Source organism: Fragaria vesca, linkage group LG6 (assembly GCF_000184155.1).
Source record: "Fragaria vesca subsp. vesca linkage group LG6, FraVesHawaii_1.0, whole genome shotgun sequence".
In the NCBI taxonomy this organism is placed as follows: Eukaryota; Viridiplantae; Streptophyta; class Magnoliopsida; order Rosales; family Rosaceae; genus Fragaria; species Fragaria vesca.
Window position 1 is genome coordinate 30,518,354 of NC_020496.1, and position 20,744 is coordinate 30,539,097.

The window sequence follows — 20,744 nt, forward strand, 5'->3', positions numbered from 1 at the left end:
AGGAAATGGTATAGCTTTACCTATATCAGAGGCACCGCTACAGACCCTTTATTATTATTAATAGGATTTTGTGACATCGAGGGGAACATAAAACCTCTACCTCGAGTGACACTAAGAGCATTACACTTATCTAGTGTTTAAGACCCCTCAATGTATGAGAAACGACATGACCCAAGATGTCGTACTATTAAAGGGTTAATCTCGGCCCTCTCTTTCATCCAACGGCTTGTGTTCAGGTTTGTCCCCCACGTTATGGAGCAGTTATATTTAGTGACCTTCAACCTTTTGCTCAATGTACAAATTAACGGTACAACCTTTTTCAAATATGGACAAGGTTTTATTACAAAATTCAGCCAAAACAAAAAACAAAAATGTTTTATTACAAAATATGATGTTTCTTTCGCTTTCATACGTAACCATTGAGAATTTACATTTTTGTACATTATGTTTCATTTCGTTCGCATTTTGACACATCACTAAAACACTTAATTTTAGAAAAAGGACTAGAACATGCGCTAGAAATAGATGCACCTAAGGGGTGCGCTCCGAGGCAGCCGTCTCAAACTATCGGTCTTCGGCGGGCCTCTGTCAAATTTTTTTAGGGCTAATTACATATAAGTCCATTTGGAGATATTTTCTCTCATATAGGTCCACCTAAATATTTTTACTCATATAAGTCCAGGCCAACCAAGTCCTGCCCAAATATCCTTCCATGTTAGGTATCAACTTTCAACTTAATTACGTGACTGCCATCGTAACCTAATTCACACCCACATTATCATCCGAAAAGCAACTCTCTCTCTCTCTCTCTCTCTCTCTCTTCCACCGCTCTCGCTCCATTGATGTCGCCACCTCCCTCCATCACAATGATCATCGACGAAGCCACCATCCCTCGTCCTCACTCGCCGCAACGAACTCGGCCTCATCTGTTTCTATTTCTGTGATGTAAGTTTCTGATCCTTTTTAGACTTAGTTTATATGAATTAATGTTTGAATGGTGATTTGAATTGTACTGGATTTAGATTTGCTAAGAAATGTGTAGTAGCTTTTGTGGCAGTAGTTTACACTCTCATCCCTTTTCTACTTCATTGGCAGTAGCTTTTGTGGTATTGTGTAGTAGCTTTTGTAGTATTGTGTAGTAGCTTTGGTGGTAGTAGGTCTTTTTATAATCTTTGGGAGTAGCTTTTGTGGTATTTTGTAGTAGCTTTTGTGGTATTGTATAATAGCTTTGATACTTGGTAGTAGTAGGTTTTATAATCTTTGGGAGTAGCTTTCTACTTCATTGGTAGTAGCTTTTGTGGTATTTTGTAGTAGCTTTTGTGGTATTTTGTAGTAGCTTTGGTGATAGTAGGTTTTTTATAATCTTTGGGAGTAGCTTTCTACTTCATTGGCAATAGCTTTTGTGGTATTTTGTAGTAACTTTTGTGGTATTGTGTAGTAGCTTTTGTATCTATATGTAGTAGTTTTCCTATTCCTTAACATGTCTCATGTTTTATTGATAGTTGCTCAGGTTATAATGGCTAAAACTATTGAGGAGGAAGAGAGTAACAGAAAGACACAGTATATAGCAAGTTTACACCCATTTTATGTCACAATGGATGAGGCATACAGAAAAGGAAGCAACTAATGAGGAGGAGAAACTAGTTAATGAGAAGGAAGCAATTAATGAGGAGGATGAACCAGTTAATGAGGAACCTGTTAAAGAGAAGAAGAACAAGAAAAGGAAGAAGGATGTTAAGAGAACTTCAATGGTTGATCGAATCAAGAATAAGAAAAGGAAGACTACTGCAGGCAAAAGACTTTGATTATCCAAAGGGCAGAACAAGAAGCAGCAAGATTATTTGAACAACTTTGTATTTTTTGATTTGTAGTATCTTTTCGTATCCTTGGTTGTGGCTTTTTGTTTCATTGGTAGTAGATTTTGTGAAAGGCTATTGTGTAGTTGCTGTGATACTGTGAAATATGAAAGGCTTTCTTGTGATACTATGTCTTTGTTGTGTTAATGTATCTTATCCTTTGTTTTTTTTTGGAATTTTTGTAGTAGTAGTTTTCTTCTTCCTTAATAGTAGCTTTCTTGTTCCTTGGTAGTAGTTTTCTTGTACTTTGGTAGTAGCTTTCTTGTATTTGTATTTTTTTTTTATTTGAATGTCCATTTCAGGTTTGTTATGAAGTTAAAACCGGATTTGCACACTTGACTTTTATATTGTGCGACTTGAATAGAACCATAATATGGAAAGCATATTTCGTACATTTCTTGTAGAAAGCTACTATATCAATTATCAAAAGATACTAAACATGTCTAAAAAAGATACTCAAACTGAAACTATAAAAAATCTTTGACTGGATGTAAAAACCACTCCCAATGTACTCCAAATCTACTCTTTGTGTCAAAGAATGCTACTTCTTGTGTTGTCAAATGCCTTTACTGGATGTAAATCAAAAGCTACTGCCAATACAAATAAAAGCTACTACATCTGTAACCAAAATATACTACTTATGTTGTAAAATATACTCCATATGCTCAGGGCTTCAGAGTGGTGTTGTGCATGTTGCCTTGTTGTGACGCCCCAACTGACCATACCGACCACACTTGATTGCTCTCCTCTTCCCACCTTCTGCAACAAACTTCATCCAAATCGATTTTGGTCGACCGGATGGCCTCCTAACCAAGGGAGGCTGCACAACTACAGATGAAGTTGCTGCATCCACATAGAACTTGTCAATATTAGGTATTGGTTGAATACCATGCGTGTACGCCTCAATGTAGCTTTGGCAAGTGTGAAAGTACTCGATGTATGCATACACATGTAGATCTCCAACTTTCTGGATGGCAGCAAGAGCGTGTGAACATGGGAATGAGTTGATTTGCCACTGATGGCAAGAACAAGTTCCGTTCTCAAGATCAATGGCGACCGATTTTTCAACATGAATCTCCAAAAGAGTCTCACTGGACATGCTAACTGACCAATGACACCACATGTCCATAAATTTCTTCAACAAAGCCTCCGTTGGAGGACACAACACAGTGTTCCACTTTTTGCACTCAACCTTCCTCTCAGCCATGTTCTCCATGACCTTAAACCCTCAAACCTTCAAGAAAATCAAAAACAAAAAGTTCACGCAAAGGGCCACACCAACTATTAAATGATTCGGCAATGCTATTCACTATTTCACCATATTAAATCCACATCATTCGATAAAACATAGCTTTTATACCTAAGAAAAGGATACATCAAGTCAAACAATCCATGTTTCAAAGACTTGAAACCCAAACAAACCTCGCTCACTATATCACTGAATGAATGTTTGATATCCAGAAAGAACATAAAAGTCTCATCCATATATGTGCACCTCGCATATGGTTGTGCATCCATGGCTATGTCACTGCAAATTCATAATATAGGAAAAACAATAAACGTCGAATATGAAGGTACGTACTAGCATAGTGCGAGAAAGCTACTATCACATAATGGTAAAAACACTATAACAGTTACGAAAACATACTAAATGTAATAAAAAAAAAAAAAGAGCAAAACAAGGTGATTACACAAAGATTTGTTAAACAAACACAATCAACACAGAATTCTCACTGTTGAGTTCATTTCCTAAACAGTATGAGTAACTTTTATTGTCACATCCCGACCCGTAAATTTTTATCTTATTTACTAGCTTGGTTATAATAAGAATTTTACCGTCTCCATCATTGAGGTTATAGTTTTAATTGGTCCCTAAAGGGGTTTCGGGGACGGTTATGTGCGGAGGATTATTCGTAGGAGGAAAATACGACGACGGTAAAAATGGTAAATTTTAACTAGTAAAAGGTAATTTTTATTCGGGTAATATTTTTTCGGGGTGTTTTATTTTGGAGTGGGTTGTTATATGGTGTTGGACTGGGTGGGTGTGAGGCCCAAACACCCATGCCATTTCTTTTCCCTCTCTCTTCTTCTCTCCCTCCCGGCCTCATCACCGAGTTTTCCCGCAGTCGAAGCTTCCGGCCGCTCGTCTGCCGCAGTCCGGCCACCAACCGCCGCCGCACCGGTCCCGTTCGGTCGACTTCCAACCCAACAACCTCCCTGGACCGGTGAGAGGAGCCCTAGCGCCACCGTGAGAGAGCGGTGCCACCCGAAAGGTTTGACTGCCCAGAACTTCCGGTCGCCGGAACTCCCTCCTCCGGCCACCAAAGCCGGTGATTCTTGGCTCAAAAGAAAGCTCTCCTCCCATGCAGCAACCCCTCCAAAGAGCACGCCCTCTCGTGGTCTAGGTAAGGAGAACCGGTGAGTGGAAGCTCTAGGGCTTTTTGTGTTGTTTTCGTTCGATTGGCATTGTTAGGCTTGGAATTGGGTGTTGTGCTAGTTAAGAAAGTTGTAGAGTAGGTTGAGAGGAAGCTGCTGTTTAAATTTGGTGAGCATTGGAGGTCGTAGGAATCGGCCTCCGGCCGCCGCCGCTATTTGGGAGTTTTGTATAGTTTTAAATGTGGAATATTAAGGGGAGTATATTGATGTAAATTATGGAATTTTTGGATGAGTTTTGGTTAGGTTTGTGAATTTCCGAAGTTTGGTGATTTTGGCGGATTAATAGGATAGAATCCGGCCGTTGGATTAAAGTCGTATAATCTGTGGAAGGGTGTAGTTAAGGTTGCTGGTTTTAGTGTTGAGGTGTGGACCGTATCGAAGTTAGCAATGATGAGCGTGAGTATGGCTCTCGGTTAATCTTGCCTATTTTGTTTAAATATTGGATTTTAGTTGGGAAATTAATTTTATATTTGTGCCAGGGTTCGAGGAAACCTCTCTAGAGTGGCGATTTGGATTTCGTCGGGCTTATGCCTAGAGTTGTGAGTGGACTTTTGGTTTTGAATAATATGCATGCTATGGTTTTGGTTGAACATTTAAATTGTTGGAGCATTTTGACGTCATTTTGATTTTGACGATTTATTTTTCTTGGAGAGTTACCGAAAATGGGATTTTCGGTGATATAAATATGTATTTATGAAGAGAGTATGCATAAAAATGCTAGCTAGCCCTATGTGTCTGTCCACCTTAATGGCCTAGCATATAGCCGCATTATGGTGTGACGTGAGCGTTGGACGCGAGCGAAGTAGCTCTATATGAGTGTCTAATTCATATAGGGGGTATGGACACATATTTATACACCCGTCTATCCACCTTAATGGCGTAGTGTAGCACCGTATTAAGGCGTGACGTGAGCGTTGGACGCGAGCGTAGTAGCCCTATATAGACCCATGAATTTATATAGGGAGTATGGACGTGTGTAAATATATACATATATTATAGAGCCTGAGAAGCTCGATATTTATGAGATAAAAGTTTTATCGCTTGCAGCATGCATTCGATTTTCCTTGGAAATTGATTTGGGGAAACATAAATATTTTTATGCGTTAATTTATTTTTGTCCACTCACTCTAACGTGTTTCAAATGTTTTCCCCTGGGCCCTTCGTTTTAAAAATGTCCAGCTTGCAGGTTAGCTTAGTCAAGGTCGGGCGTACATGGAGATGAAGCATAGTCATCATATAGCTTCCGCTTGTTAATTTATTATGTTTCCTTTCTTCCTGTTAGAGTTGCTCTGAACCTATAAATGGTTGGATATGAGATTTGTTTAGATTAGTAAATAATTTGGGTGGTGTTGTGATTTGGGGAGCACGGAGGCTCCAGGAATTTAAGGTTGGATTTAAATTTTCAGAAGTGTTTGCATGTATTATTAGGAAGGGTTGTCCATTTTCAAGGGAGGTTATGCCAATTTTTCGGTAAATTTTCCTTGAAGGTGGTCCCCGCACGACTTACTCTGGGTTTCAGGGTGAAATTTGGGGTGGGTCGTGTCATTTATGAACTGCATTAGTATATTTCAGTGCACATGTAATCTAGAGCAAAATGGACAATTTCTAGCTATAAGATAAACATGATTTAGGTTCAGGAAAACATAATTGAAACCAATTGATGTTGTGAACGTTAAATCAAGAAAAACTAATCAATGGAAATTGAAAACACAATATCAAATCAATTCACAACGCAATATCAAAGCACTACTACAGAGTAGATAGAGAGAACCTGACGATTTGATGAGAGAGAGGGAGATAGGCCATGAAGTCTTTAAAATGTCAGGTCCGGCCCTGACGTGGCGGCATATCATCCTTGCAATTCGAATTCGAAAGAAAAATCAAGGGTTGTTATAGTAAAAACAAAATAAAAATAAAAAAAATTAAATAAATAGATAATCATAAAAATTATTAGTTGATTAGGACGAATAACTGTATAATACAATAAACTTATTAATTGCTCACGCTTATTTTTAGGTGATCGTGATCGTGATTCCGTATAAATATGCAGAAGTTAAGGCTATTATGTCATAATCAGAGAAATATTTCTTCTATATCCTGACAAGCTTCATGAATTATAGCTTCAATAATTCAGATTTAATATGTGCGACCGGTTATAATATGAACGCGTTTAAAATGCGGGTTACATGTCATGTGTAAGGACATGTGCCGTATATGTTTAATTTGGTTGTAATAAAGCATTTGACGTAAGCCTCTTCTGGCAATAGACAAATTAATGACATTATTAATTTAAGAAAAAAATTATAGAGAAATAATGATGGAAAAGAGACATGGATAGTGGGAGTATAGAAGTGATAGATGCATTTTTTACCTTTTCGAAATCTGTTTAATTCGAGCGATTTTATGAGTCCGTACGAATCTGCACGAAATAAGCTTGTAGCAGTTAGTAAACTACGGAACAAGTATAATCGATACAGTCAAACTTAGAATGGTTAAATAGAAGATCCGATCCGCTTGGTTTCGCAGTGTAGAGAGAAAGCGAGAGGTCGATGATAGTTAAAGGTCTGTTTTAGAGATTTGCTTATTCGTCTGTTTCAGGTTGCTGGTGTAGTTGAGATTCAAGATCAACGCTCAGAGACGTATCTGCAGCTAGATATCCCAACAAAGATTCTTGCTTCTGCGTTTACCTGATCTGCATTGCAACTTCTTTAGGTAAAATCTTTTCTTGGTGCGAGAGATTTCGAACTCAGGGTGACTGGCCTTTTAATTTTCATTTTATTCCCAAAGAGCAAAAGGTCCAGTACTCTCACCCCATATACTGTTATGCATGTTCAGCTAGCCCATGGTAGAGATAACAAGGCCATCATCAAGATTGAAGAACACCAACATTGGTGATCTGCCTGATGCTGTATTGGTTGAAATCCTTAGCCGACTTCCTTGCTATAAATACATTGCTCGATGCCAGTGTGTGTCCAAGCATTGGTGTAGTTTCATGTCTGATCCTTCTTTTATTCGCCGGTTTCTGTGTATCCAAAGTGATGCTAAGCAAACATTCATGACCAGTACTTTGATAAACTGCCAAGGGGAGGAATTCCTTGCTAGGATGTCATCGTCGTTTAAGGCATTAACTCCTTTGTTCAGAAGACTCATGAATTTGCACCATTTGAAAGAAGAGCCGGTTGTGGTAGGTTCTTATAACGACTTGGTTTTGTGTTGTGCGAGCCGGTATTATCAACGTGATTACTACATCTGCAATCCATACACATTCGAATGTGTTCCTCTTCCTCCCCCTCCTCTAGTCACTGAGGTGACAGGAGTGGGAATCTTATGTGACCTTCCCTACTATAAGTGTAAGAAAAATGATCTGGGAGGACATGACATCCAGATTAATGCTGAGTGTAGGTGCAGGGTTATAAGAATTATTTTTCAACGTGTATCAGAGATGCATATGCCGCCTTCGTGTGAATTCAAAGTGCAGATCTTCTCTTCTGAGACTGGTGTATGGAGAGAGTCAATAGTCTCATCTCCATCAAGGTTTAATTCGTATGATGTCAATCACAGGTTTAGTTTTGCTCACAATGGAGTGCTGTATTGGTTGAGTGACAGTGGCGACTTCCTTATTGGACTGAACCCATTCATGATGGATAACAGGACTGGTGCTAGTAGCAGTACGGTTGATGGTGAGGATAGTGATCACTATGAAATTCTTTTCACTAAAATTGATCGGTGCACGCGTTCGTTACCTAAATTCCTAGGTTTGTATAAAGGGTGTCTGCAGATAGGCGACTATAGTTATGGTACACATGCTGTTCATGCTTGGGAGTTTCATGAAGAATTCCATAGTGGATCTGGAAAATTACTTATGGAACAAAGGAGGAGGATTTATCCACTGGTCTTAGACATAATTCCAGATGATAATTCCTTTGTGGATATTGTGGGTTTCGATCCGAATAATGACGGTAATGAAGGTGAAGGTATCTTGTATCTGCTTGTCCTCAAGGATGTTGATATTGATACACATGGAGACATTTTCATGTGCAACATTTTAACCGGAAAGTGTCTGAAGATATTTGAAAATCACTGTTCGGGTCATGACTACTTCACAGTTGCGGTACCGTGGTGGCCTACACCAGTCCCTAGGCTACCAGAACGAGAAGCAAATCCTCTTGTTCCTCCGAGGCTGGATTGATATATGGTGCGAACCAAAGAGGATTGATTTACGTTGAAGTGCTTGTATGCATGTTTGTGTTTTAGTTATTCCTGTTTCATTTGCTAAGAAAACAATGAACTGTAAATCGAAATTGTCTCTGCTGATATCACAGAAGGTATGTGAAATTGAATTTGCAGACACATCAGTATTTTTTTTATGGAGCACACATCAGTATTGAAGCAGCTATATATGTTTCATTATCAAACCACGTACATGCATCTCCCTATCATTAGTTTTATGCATTATCTTGGAGTTTGCAGATGTTGCAGGATGCTGGTGATGATAATATATGCAGAGTAGTGAACGGCAATATTTAGACCAATATCACCAGGTCGATCTAACCATTTAATCAAAACTTATACATCCTCTCAATCTCCACAACATTCTTGCTATCTGCCGATTAATTTGTCAAGAAGTTTTAACCTCTAGCTAGGAACGAGACTTGGATAAACAACTACGTACATGTCAAACAATAATTTGTTGGATGTACCATATTATTAAGGGATGAATGACGGAAAACAAAACTGGCAATCGGTAATTGTCACACCCCAACTTTTTTTTTTCCTTCTTTTCTTTTAAGTTGTAGGTGTGACTGGAAAATAAAAATAGGATGGAAAAACAAACCAAGGATAATTTTGAGACTTTCAGAAAAATATGCAGCAGGCCTGTAACTTTGGAAAATCATAACTAATTCTAGAAAACTTATTTTCAAGAGATTCCAGTTCTGCAACGATCATTAAGGTCTCTACTCTAACTTTCATGAAGACACCAAGTTCAAACAACTAACCAATCTGTACAGTTTTTCGAAAGAAAGTAACTGGTCCAAAATCTCAGAAATACTGATCTGCAGAATTTCCTGATGCAGGCCTTAAACTTTAAAAAATCATAACTTAATCTAGAAAGATCATTTTCAAGTGATTCAAATTCTGGAATGAACCTTAAGATGTATACTACAACTCTTATGAAGAAACCAACTTCAAATTCCAAACAAAACTGTACGGTTTTCAGACGAAAGCTAACTGATGCAGAATCTCAGTTTTCTAAATATTAAAGCTGAAAAATAATGAACCAATTTGAAGAACTTGGAATCAATAAGGGCATAACCAATTCAACAAAGATGTCATAGATTACAATACAAACTTGCTTCATAGTTCCTCATTCCAACTAAAATTAAAACATCAGCTTCAAAGGCAAAATCACAAGCCGGTAGCCTTTTTCTCTTATTCTAGACAAAAAATTAGAGAGATAATCCACACACTTCATCACATCATGCATAAAGCTCTTCAAGAGAGAAACCTAAACTTCATGTTCAATACCTGCACAATATTTTCTTAAGGGTGAGCAACGCTCAGTAGGAGGCTAGTCCTCTTTAAACAACAGATGTCAACCATAACAATACATGAATGCAATAATCCCTTCAATATTAATCCCCTCACCCAAACCATGATTCCTTTTTTGTTAGTCCTCTTGCTTAATCTCGATCACCAAAATCGTACAGCCATATTAGCCCACCTGATACTTGGTCCCTACGAATTATGGTCCATACGAATTAAGCTCAACTACACAAAAACATTCTCTCAAAAAAAATCTCATTCCCAATTTCATCAAACTCCTGCCTCAATTTTATATTCATGAACATGTTGATTAACTAAGAACATATCACCAATAACACCTGATTAATAATTCTACAATCAAGTTTCATAAACAACATCATATATAACAACACATTAGCCAGAAACACATCAATTACACATAGTTTCAAAACAGCAAACAACAAACAAAGAATACCAACAAACAAAATACAATAAATTAACAGAGGTTCCCGAGATCCCCTTACCTCAATTCAGAACTATGTTTTTCAGATTCCTCTTTAAACTCAAAATTCCTCCCCTCACCCCTTTTCTTTTCCTAAACCTCAAAGATAATAAACTCAAACAGGTCAAAATTCAATTCTAGATAGGATGAGATCGGATGTCACCTCGATAGGAATCGCCATCTCCTGTTTATGGTAACTGAATCTCCAAGGCTTCTCCTATAACATTGACACCTCTAACTTCTTAGATAACTCAATCTTATCATTAGGATTGGGTCTAATCTTCTAGCCTAGGTGGGGTGGTGCTTGTGAAGAGTAGGAGAATGAGGAAGACGACCATGGAGGGAGCAGAGGATGGCGATGAACTAGCAGAGAATGAAGAGAGTCGAACACACGCATATGTCGTCCTTCCACAAGTATAAGTGATCTGGTGTCTTGGGCTTTTTTTTTTAAACTGGGCTTGGGTCTAAAAAATTATTGGGTTGGTTAATAATATAACTAATGGGCTGGTTTAAATATATCTTTTATTCTCACATAATTAAATATATATATATATATAAATTTACAAACTAATATACCCATATTTATAAATACAAAAAAAAAATTACCGAGTAAAAATAAATAATATTCACTATATCTTATTTTAAAAATACAGGTTGTCACAGTAATTTACCGGATATATTATCAAATATGGTCAAACTTAAACATGCATGTTAAACTGTGTAAATTCTTGTATGTATGACGTGTAAATAAATTGTAATCTTAGTGTCGTTAAATATGATTAGGTCATTAACATATTAGAGAATTTGACCACTGCATTAAGTAAACTAATAAAACATATGTGGAAAGCGCCGGACTACGCCGTAGTACAGTACGCCATTAGTGGGAACGAACACTAGTTGACTTTTCATCGGCGGAGACAAAATCTGAGAGACATCGATGAGATTTCTTAGAGGACGCTCGTTTCCGTCGTCATCGACGCCGTATGGTAAAAAGCGAAGGGGTTTTATGGAATCGCCGGTGAGCGGAGGGGGGAAGAGATCTGCACAGAGCAGCCACATCTCCGCCGTCGAGGGGGTGAATTAGTGGCAAGTAAAGCATCCTGCACAATTAGGCGGAGATGTTCAAAACGTTTGAAATCGATTTACTGAAGAACGGGTTGAAGGTGGAGTAGAGCGTGGTGCACATTTTCGGATACGAAAGAGGCGTTTTTGCTCACGAGCTTGAAATCGATGAATGGGTTGAAGCTGGAAACTACAAGCAACCAGATCCTGCGCATTCCCTCCTGGAGTAAGAGTTCTAATCCAAATTAGTTACATTTTTTGAGATTTGATTAACAACCGACTATGGAAGTAGAGCTTCTCCTTCGGGACATCCGATAAAAGTGGAACGATACAGAGAAGATTAGCATGGCCTAAGAGGCGCTCGTTGTATGCATTTGTCAAACTGAAAAGGATGCTCATCACCTGTTTGATGAAATGCATGTGAGAACCTCTTCCCTTTCTTATGCTTTACTTGAACTTAACTGTTAGTTGGGTTTAAAACTTGTTGAATTTGTAATGAATCTACTATAAGTACTTGGTATTGAATAATCACATGTAATGGCTGACTAGTTTAATGGAGGGAAGGATTCACTTGGGGTCTTGAATGCTGCAGAGGCAATCAGCTTTGAAAGTAAATCCCTTTCTGCAGATATATGTTAATGGAGGGAAGGACAACACAGAAATTGGAGCTCTCACAGATTTGGAGCTCTGTATAACAGTTGGTCCATCATTAGAGCTCTGTATTTCCACACTCCCACATCCTTTATTTGATATATAGCAGACAAGAGGAGGACTCACAGATTTCACTCCATCTGCAAAAAAAATTATGTTGAAAGAAGAGGCAGTGCTATGATAAGATGCTGCAAAATGCTGAAGCAAATAAGTGATGAATAGGTCTATCGTATGGTACATGAATTGAGTAGTTGAATGAAGCAAATAAGTGATGAATAGGTCTATCGTATGGTACATGAATTGAGTAGTTGAATGAGCGTGAGAAATTTTGAAATCACAATTGTTTGTCTTGCCATTCTCATAAGTTATTGTCGTCCTATAGCTTTCACATATATATGCCACTGTGGAAACCACGTCCTCCTTTCGAAACATGCCTTTCCTTACCAAAATTCGTACATAACAAACAAGAAAGTGACATCAATGCTGTAACTTTCTAAGAAACAATCAGAGGCATGCATTAGAAATCCCGATCTGTCTAATACTGATAATCAATGATGTTGCCAACCAGAACTGGTGGTGTTACTTGTGTATGTTATGTGAATAGGAATTGTGAGCACCAGTTGTTGATGAAATGAGTCTGAGAATCTCTGATAATTGTTTCCATCATGCTTATTTGAATTGATCAGTCTGCATTACATGTAGTTTTGTGTTTCTGTTTACTGATTTTTCTTTGCATCTAACTGAGCTAAATGAACATTGTTATTAGTTTCACGATGGTTAATGCCAATGTATTGAACTTGGCAATATACTCATACCTGCAACTATAAGCAGACCTGTTTATTTGGGTTCGAACGTAATGCATACAAGTTATATACTTATATGTGAGTATACACGTTTCCATAATGCAAACAAGTTTGGTTTTGTAATGCTGCAGTGCCGATCAGGCTAACAACTTGAAATTCTTTTCTGCGGATATATTTTACTGAATAAGGATCCCTCTCATTAATTTTGGATGGCTTTGTGTTAGAATGGTACAACGCAACTCTGATATTACAGTAAACTAGCACTATGAAATGCTTCCAGGCCATGTTTTCAATTACAAAGGCATTCTGATATATTACACAAAAAGAGTCATTGGGCATATTCAGCCATCAACTGGTCCATGAGCACTAGCTCTGCTCCAGCCTCCACCGTTGGAACTGCTGCACCATTCCATTCCATTTCATAACAAAACAATAAACCATAACTTCCGGTCAATCTTCAGCTTTAAAACACATTAAGCGAGAAAAATGAAATATGGAACGAATAAGCTGCATAACTCAAAATTGAGTTACAAAACAATCAAGGAACTAACTACTCATCTCAAATTGAATAGTACCAAAATCCAACAGACTTCCTTAAAATAGATTCAAAACAAATCAATCTCTATCAACTCTGGAAATTCCACAAAATTTACCCTACACCAAATGGAACAGCAAGCACTATACATAAACCATTTCAGTGTTCAATGTAGAGTTGTTCATGTTAATCAAAATTGCAAACCTTATCATATGTAGGGTGGTTAGTTAAGGTGGTTAACTAACCACTTTGACGTCATGGGTTCAAATCTCATTGACATATGTAGGATGTGTGAGTTATTTAATAAAAAGTTTAAAAAAATAAAAAATAAAAAAATTGCAAACCTTACCATATTCAATTCAACTGATCATTAAAAAAAAAAAAGAGGTTCTCGGACGCATTTCATTAAACAGATGGTGAGCAAGATTACAAAAATAGAAAGGGGATCAAAAGAGTGTGTAGAATGAAGAAGGTTACAAAAATAGAAAGGGGATCGAATGAGTGTGTAGAATGAAGAAGGTTACCGATGAAGGGAATGATGATGAGACGATGTAGAGAGCCAAGCCGGCGCCAGTGTTGAGAGAGAAGATCAAATTCATTATTCATTTGCAGGTGCTGAAACACTCTTGGAGCACTGCTGGTACCTATAATCTATACCCTTTTTCACTACCTAACCTATTTCCTTAGGGAAGCAAGTTAACTGAAGGATTAGTTATGGGGTCCTCACATTCAGATAGTTGGGTACCTATATATAATCTATACCCTTTTTCACTACCTAACCTATTTCCTTAGGGAAGCAAGGTTCGCAATACCAATTCGAACATATACGCACGCAGCAGTTTAGTATTCCACAGGTAAACCGTTGATGAGGAATGGGGCGATAAGGGCGGGCGATCAGTGGCGCAATTCTAATAATTAGAAAGAGAATGAACCTGAAGCGGACTGTATTGGGTTTCCGGCGATGGCTACCAGATTAGATTCGACTCTGACCTCCCCGCAATGAGCTTCGTCGTTATCTTTGAATACTTTCGAAATGATTCGACTCTTCTCTCTCGACAACGAGTAACGTATGCAATATCTCTGCGTTATCGGATTCTAGATCCAGACTATAACTTCGAACTGTATTGAAATAGTTGACGAAGGCTTGAGACGCTGAATTGATCTCGGGCCAAGTCTCTTTTCTATCCCTCAGTACAACAGTGAAATCAGCCAGTTACCGTGATGACTAGAATTTACACAACTGCCCTTCCGTTAACGGATCCGTCTGGCGTACGGTACAAAGCACGTAGTCCAGCTTTTGCCAACATATGTATATAGAGTTTTGAGGATCCGGATTCTCTCCTAACAATTGTCTCTTAATACTTCCTAATAAGTCAATCATGACCTTTCATTTTAGACCTACGGCCAAGATCACTCAAATCTATCTCAAAACCAATTTTCAGTTTTTCACAACTACTCAACCCATCTCTCTCTCTCTCTCTCAAAATCTCGTATCGTCACTCAGAAAGAAAAAAATTTCTTTTCCATCGCTCTCTCTCTCTCTTCCCCCTTCCCGTAATTTCTGCCTCTCTCTGCCGGTCAACCGCCGGCGTCAGACTCCTCCACGGAGGCGCCGGCATGGCCTCTCTCTGGCGCCTACACATCCCTAAGAATTTCTAATATCTATATTAATGTTTGTCTGTATGTTACTCACAGTTGCGGCTTATAAAAGGGCTCTTACTCGTCATGATCAAATGTTTTGTACTTCTTGTCTTCATTTTCTCTAATTTCTGATACATTACTGGCATGTTGCAGGTGGTGAACCGAAAAGAAGGCACCAGACTAGCAATGTAGCAGCATTTGTTTAGACGATGTTCTTCCTGCCCATTTCCTCATCACCAAATTAATTCATATATATGATCATCTCCTAGCAATGTTTCCATAGTCATCAGATTAAACATCAACAAGTAAAAGAATTGATTAATGGACTACAACAGATACCCTGAGCTTAAGAGATGAATGTATCGTGACGTTCATGACCATTTAAGAAGCAACATGTATAAGAAGTTAAGAACAAATGATTTTGCTGTGCAATTTTAGAAGCGAAAAGTTGAAGACTTTAACTTGGTGTGAATCATGCAGAAGCCTAACAGGATTACCCCAGTAGGTCCATACAGGCTGTTATATTGTTTGAGTAAGGGTGATAAAGCAGGGGTGTTGCAAGAGTTGGAGAAAGGCGTGGATCCGAATCTTGTGAACTATGACAAGAGAACAACTCTTCATTTGGTATCGTGTGAAGGCTGCACCGAAATTTTTATTCTACTTCTTCATAATGGTGCTAATCTTAACTACACAGATCGTTGGGGCCACACTGTAAGTTCATCCATGTTTACTTATATGACTGATATGAGTTACTAGGCAAGTATATTTAGCTTGAGAGAGGCCGTGCCGGTGCCTCCGCGGAGGAGTCCGACGCCGGCGGTTGACCGGCGGAGAGAGACATAAATTCGAGAACGGGAAGAGAGATAGAGCGATGGAAAAGAATTATTTTTATTTGTCTTTCTGAGAGACCATACGAGATTTTGAGGGGGAGAGAGATGAGTTGAGTAGTTGTGAAAATAAGTTTGAGTGATCTTGACCGTTGGTCTAAAATGAAAGGTCATGATTGACTTATTAGGAAGTATTAGGAGACAGTTGTTAGGAGAGAATCGGATCCGAGTTTTGAACAGTTAGTTGAGAGGTCAAACTATTTTGAAATAGCTAGCAAGAATATCATGCACCCTGCGGAACCCCATGAATAGTTGAATACCAAGAAACTTCCATAACAGTCGATCACCAAATGAACAAGTAGAAGACAAATAGCATATCATTACTTTAAGGCCATAGTTGTAACTTCATCAAGCACAATTCACAATTTTCTTTGTTCTGATCCTCAAGTTCACTGTGCAGAGGGGAACTATATAATGCTAAGCTTCTAAATGATTAAAATGCATACTTCAAAGCATTGGCAACATCAGCTAGCTAGCTTTACAAGTACTAGTGTGTACTACTACAGTGATTTTAGCAATGAGGTCTTTAATGGCGAACTCCACGAGCTCGGCTGCTTCTTCCGGTGACGCTGTTTTCAGCAACTGGAGATCTCCGATACCATACCTCTTCGGCGGCATAGCACTCATGTTGGGACTCGTCGCAGTTGCATTGCTGCTTCTGGTTTGCTCTTATCGTAAAACCTCAACAAGTTCGGGTGGTGAAGATGGAAAACCAACGTCACGGGGAATGGATGACATAGAGGGTGCAGAGTCGGAGCCCAAGATTCTTGTGATAATGGCCGGAGAGAAAACGCCGACATACTTGGCAAACCCCATCTCTTCCTCTACTAGTTTACCAAGCTGATCAAATCTCTGAATTGAGTGAATTATTCATCATCTTCTTGCTTCAGTTCTGGTCCTATAGCTAGTTTCTCTGCCTGTTCTAAATTGGGTGCTTATAATTCTTTTTGATCATCGAGAATATGTGATCAGATTGAAGAGAGCGTTAACATCTTCAAGATCTATTGTTATATATTGTGTTGCTTATGGATCTAAATTATAACAAATTTATATTCCTTTCAAGCCAGTCTTTAATTTGGATCTAGCAAACCTTAGATCTAATTAATTATTGTTTTAAATCTCGAACCCTACAATGCAAAGCTCCAATTCCATCCATCATAGTATTAAAACTTGTCTCGATCCCTTTCTTTTTCTGGTTCTGGTTGGATATATTACGATGATGTTGTAATCTTTAGGCCAAGCAAACTCTTAAGAGCATAGTCTTAACTGGGAAGCAAGTTAAAATTTAGGTTCACCATCATCATTGTTGATATATGTCACCTTTTTTTTTTTTTTTTTTTTTTTTTGTAAAAGTTGATATATTTCACCTTTTGTAAACCAGAGAGCTACCACAGGACCCCCACAAAAAATAAATAAATAAATAAATTATGACATTAGCTGGTATGTATCATAATCAAAGGAATGTTTCTTCTATATCATGACAAGCTTCATGAACTTCAATAATTCAGATTTAATATTTGCAAGCTTTTCACCAAAACAGCCATTTGCGCCACTTACTCCAACCACCACACTTAAGGGGATAAATATGAAGACTAATTGAGGAATAAGTTCATATAATTTGAAAAGAAGCTGACTTATTTAGAAGTTGAAAACTGCAGTCTGTAAGAGTCTTCTACAAGTCCTAGTAATAATCATCAGTTCATCACCAACTGCAGTCTTTGGATACGTTACTTAATCACCTTATTAAGCCAACTAAGTTTGACACTAGTGATTTGTATTGAATTATTAATGCAAAATTAGTAAAATCCCAGGTTATTAACAGAGACGTGGCTTCTAGGAAATGTATCGGCACGTACGTTGTCAAGTACTAAAATCTACAGAGGTTCTAGTGGGAGGGTGACCATAGATGTGAAATGAAATGATGATGATCGATCTCTCCAATTTTCTACTGTCTTTTTTGTCCACAATTTTCATTAAGTTTCTCATGGAAATTGATACTTGATGATCAACATAAATTGACTAACTTTGTTTCATTGTCGATTTAGTGTTCCCTCTTGATAATGATCATACATGGCGCCGCAAAATCTATATACAGTTTAATAGCGTGGGTTTAATGTTTTGCCAACAGTGCAATATACATGCATGAAATCTTACTCTTGGATAGAATCAGATTATAAAGAAACCCTATAATTAAAATCGATCTTCATTGACAATCAAGGTAAATCGATCAAATTATTCACCTATGGTATCAACAAAATCACGCTTTTACATGAACTGACTAAGCAAGGTTTGATCCGCTCTATATATATGGTAGCAAAATAGTTAAACCACCATCAGGACTAATCATGAAAACCGGAGATGAAGCCGATCAGTGCACATTAACACAATGACATTTTATCATTCAGGCTGGTCGAAATGTTGTAATATTTGTCTTTGATTACAAAATAAAAAGAAATGAAGAGAAAAAGCACTACAACAATATGGAACAAACACCACATAAGATGTGTAACAAGTGACATTTAGAGATATTGCAAATCACCTTATGTGTGACATTTTCCCTCATACCCCACCAATACTCATACTAATACCCTTATTTGCCACACTTAATGGACATATTGTTGTAGCGAAAGGTGATATAATTAGACCGGAAGACGGGCACATAGTATTCGAAATTTGAAAGAACTCATCGAAATGATGAAACAGGCTATAGCTAAGCTTGTTCAGTCGATCCCTTGGGCGGGAGTAGTCTTCCACTCTTGCCCCACCCATTGAAATAATGTAGTTGTTTGATCGATATTGCCTTACCAAAAGGAAATTACTGGAACCACTTTTCAGATTGATTATGATCATATGCTTTAAGTTCTCGGAATATGCCAAAAACAGCAGCATTACTACTTTATTACAGCAGCATTAGCCAACTAATGATGAAAGTTTGGCAGGAATATTTAAGCATGGTGCTAATCGGATTAGGTAAGGTAAATGATAGAAGTGGCGTCTCGAAGATGTATTTAATATAATTTGGTTATTACTGTTGCTAATGGAAGACCAAGAAATTCAGATACATGCAGCATAGAATAGAACATTGAAATCAACTATCTTGTTAAAGGTCCGCTTTAGGTTTAGTTTCATAATTAGATATAGCAAATTAGTCTAAAGGGAAGTGCCATTCCACATCATCGATCTTCTTAATTAGTGGGAAACATGAGAGATGTCAATAGTGTGTGAAATGCCGATCTCCACTAGGGTTTGTGCTTTATAATTTACATATACATTTCACATTTTTGTTTTGTTTCTCATGGAGACGCCACTGCCTTTGGTTAGAAGCAACAGATTTAGAATTTAGAATTTTAGCATCCCTAATTCTTTAAGATAAGAATCGCGTTGGAAACTCCATAAACCCTAATCATATATAGTTAGGCTACATATATACTGCTAAAATTATATGCATGAGCGAACTTTAATTTTGCTCAAAGGAAAATAACTGACGAAAGTTTTCCAATCATATTATCATATACGTAATTGCCGTATGCATCATCATCATCCTCTATTTGGAAATAGCGTATGAACGATGTTTCGTGGCAGATAATGACAGTCTAGCTATATGCAGCGGCTTCAGACACAAGCAGGTTTGACAGCTTTGTATGGATGTGAGCATGAAGAACAAAGCTGAAACAAGGTATGTGGGAAGGGTCCGAGGGTGACAAGAAGTTAAAATAACGTGCGGATTTAGATAGAAATAACTTTGTGGGACATTAATTCATGTGGTAGATGAAATATTTGATTGCAAACTGAGCACCCAAATCAAACTTTTGGTATGCATGGTTTGAGGTTTCTTCCGTGTTCTCATTTATTATAAAACTATATAACAAGAGCGCTCTTATGTGGTTGATTAGAAGAGGTTAATTACAATCCAAACCTGAGATTTACGATCGATCCTAATAACTAAAGATTACTATGAAATTACCATGAAATATTTGAGTCTGGCTAATTGGATTAAACCCATCTAACACTTCTATGAAATTGTCATTGGCATCTAACTTTGTTGCTTCACCTTTTCTATCACTATTCCCTGCAACCCAGAACTCTCCCTCTATGATTCTCTTAACATTGTCAATAAAACATTGCAATGTTACACACACCTCTATTGTGTTTAGTGATTGATTAGTTACCTCCTATATCTCACACATACAATACTCACATAACCTACTTAATATCACACTTAAATGTAATTACCAACAAAATGATATCCATTGTTCTTTTAACAAAAAATGATATCCACAGTATATCCCAATTCTCAATACGAAAATAGGTATACATATAGCTATATGTATATATAGATTTGATTCATGCAATTTTTATTTGATGTCACTTGCTGCTCAACTTTCGTGTTATTCCACTTGATTACTTATGTTACCCATCAGCATATTTCTAAGTTCACATAATTTAAATTTCAGAACATATTCTAAAGCCACTGTAGGCATATACCCAAAACGTCTCAACTTTGAAGGGAAACACTGAGGAGCTATTCATTCCTTATTATGGTTGAGTTTTCTCATACTTACCAATTAACCAAAGATTAGAGCGGTTTACTTTGGACATAAAACATGACAAGAGTTAGATTCAATTAGAAAACTTATGATCCAAGTAACACCACATGCAGATTGCATGGAATCCTCATGGCATTGATATGGTACATGCCTATTGAGTCATGAAATTGATAAAATTGATTAAGATGACTTCTCTGATATATCTTAGTCTTAATTCCTTGGACAATTGCAGATCCGATCCACAAAAAATGACTTGTAAAATGATGGGACAGCAGACTTATATTATAGTATACGCATGTAT

At 37.7% G+C, this 20,744-nt stretch overlaps 2 protein-coding genes and 2 non-coding genes across 4 annotated transcripts; 2 read left to right on the forward strand and 2 right to left on the reverse strand.

Annotated features, from left to right (window-relative positions):
• Positions 1–2,529: 2,529 nt before the first annotated feature.
• On the reverse strand, positions 2,530–3,072 carry LOC101313828. The gene has a single exon (XM_004305995.1). It carries the CDS (start codon positions 3,070–3,072, stop codon positions 2,530–2,532), a length of 543 nt encoding a protein of 180 aa, XP_004306043.1.
• Positions 3,073–11,311: 8,239 nt separating this feature from the next.
• LOC101302770 lies at positions 11,312–12,007 on the forward strand. The gene is made up of 2 exons (XR_185041.1): positions 11,312–11,799; positions 11,929–12,007. It is a non-coding gene; the product is annotated as an uncharacterized LOC101302770 (transcript).
• Positions 12,008–13,148: 1,141 nt separating this feature from the next.
• On the reverse strand, positions 13,149–14,440 carry LOC101302960. Its single transcript, XR_185042.1, has 2 exons — positions 13,713–14,440; positions 13,149–13,572 (listed from the first exon to the last, which is right to left on the reverse strand). It is a non-coding gene; the product is annotated as an uncharacterized LOC101302960 (transcript).
• Positions 14,441–16,425: 1,985 nt separating this feature from the next.
• LOC101314115 (protein GLUTAMINE DUMPER 1-like) lies at positions 16,426–16,740 on the forward strand. The gene has a single exon (XM_004305996.1). The coding sequence runs from the start codon at positions 16,426–16,428 to the stop codon at positions 16,738–16,740; it is 315 nt and encodes a 104-aa protein (XP_004306044.1).
• Positions 16,741–20,744: the final 4,004 nt, after the last annotated feature.

Coding starts and splice junctions, on each gene's coding strand:
- LOC101313828 (XM_004305995.1), bottom strand. CDS start 3,072: ATGGAGAACATGGCTGAGAGGAAGGTTGAGTGCAAAAAGTGGAACACT.
- LOC101314115 (XM_004305996.1), top strand. CDS start 16,426: ATGGCGAACTCCACGAGCTCGGCTGCTTCTTCCGGTGACGCTGTTTTC.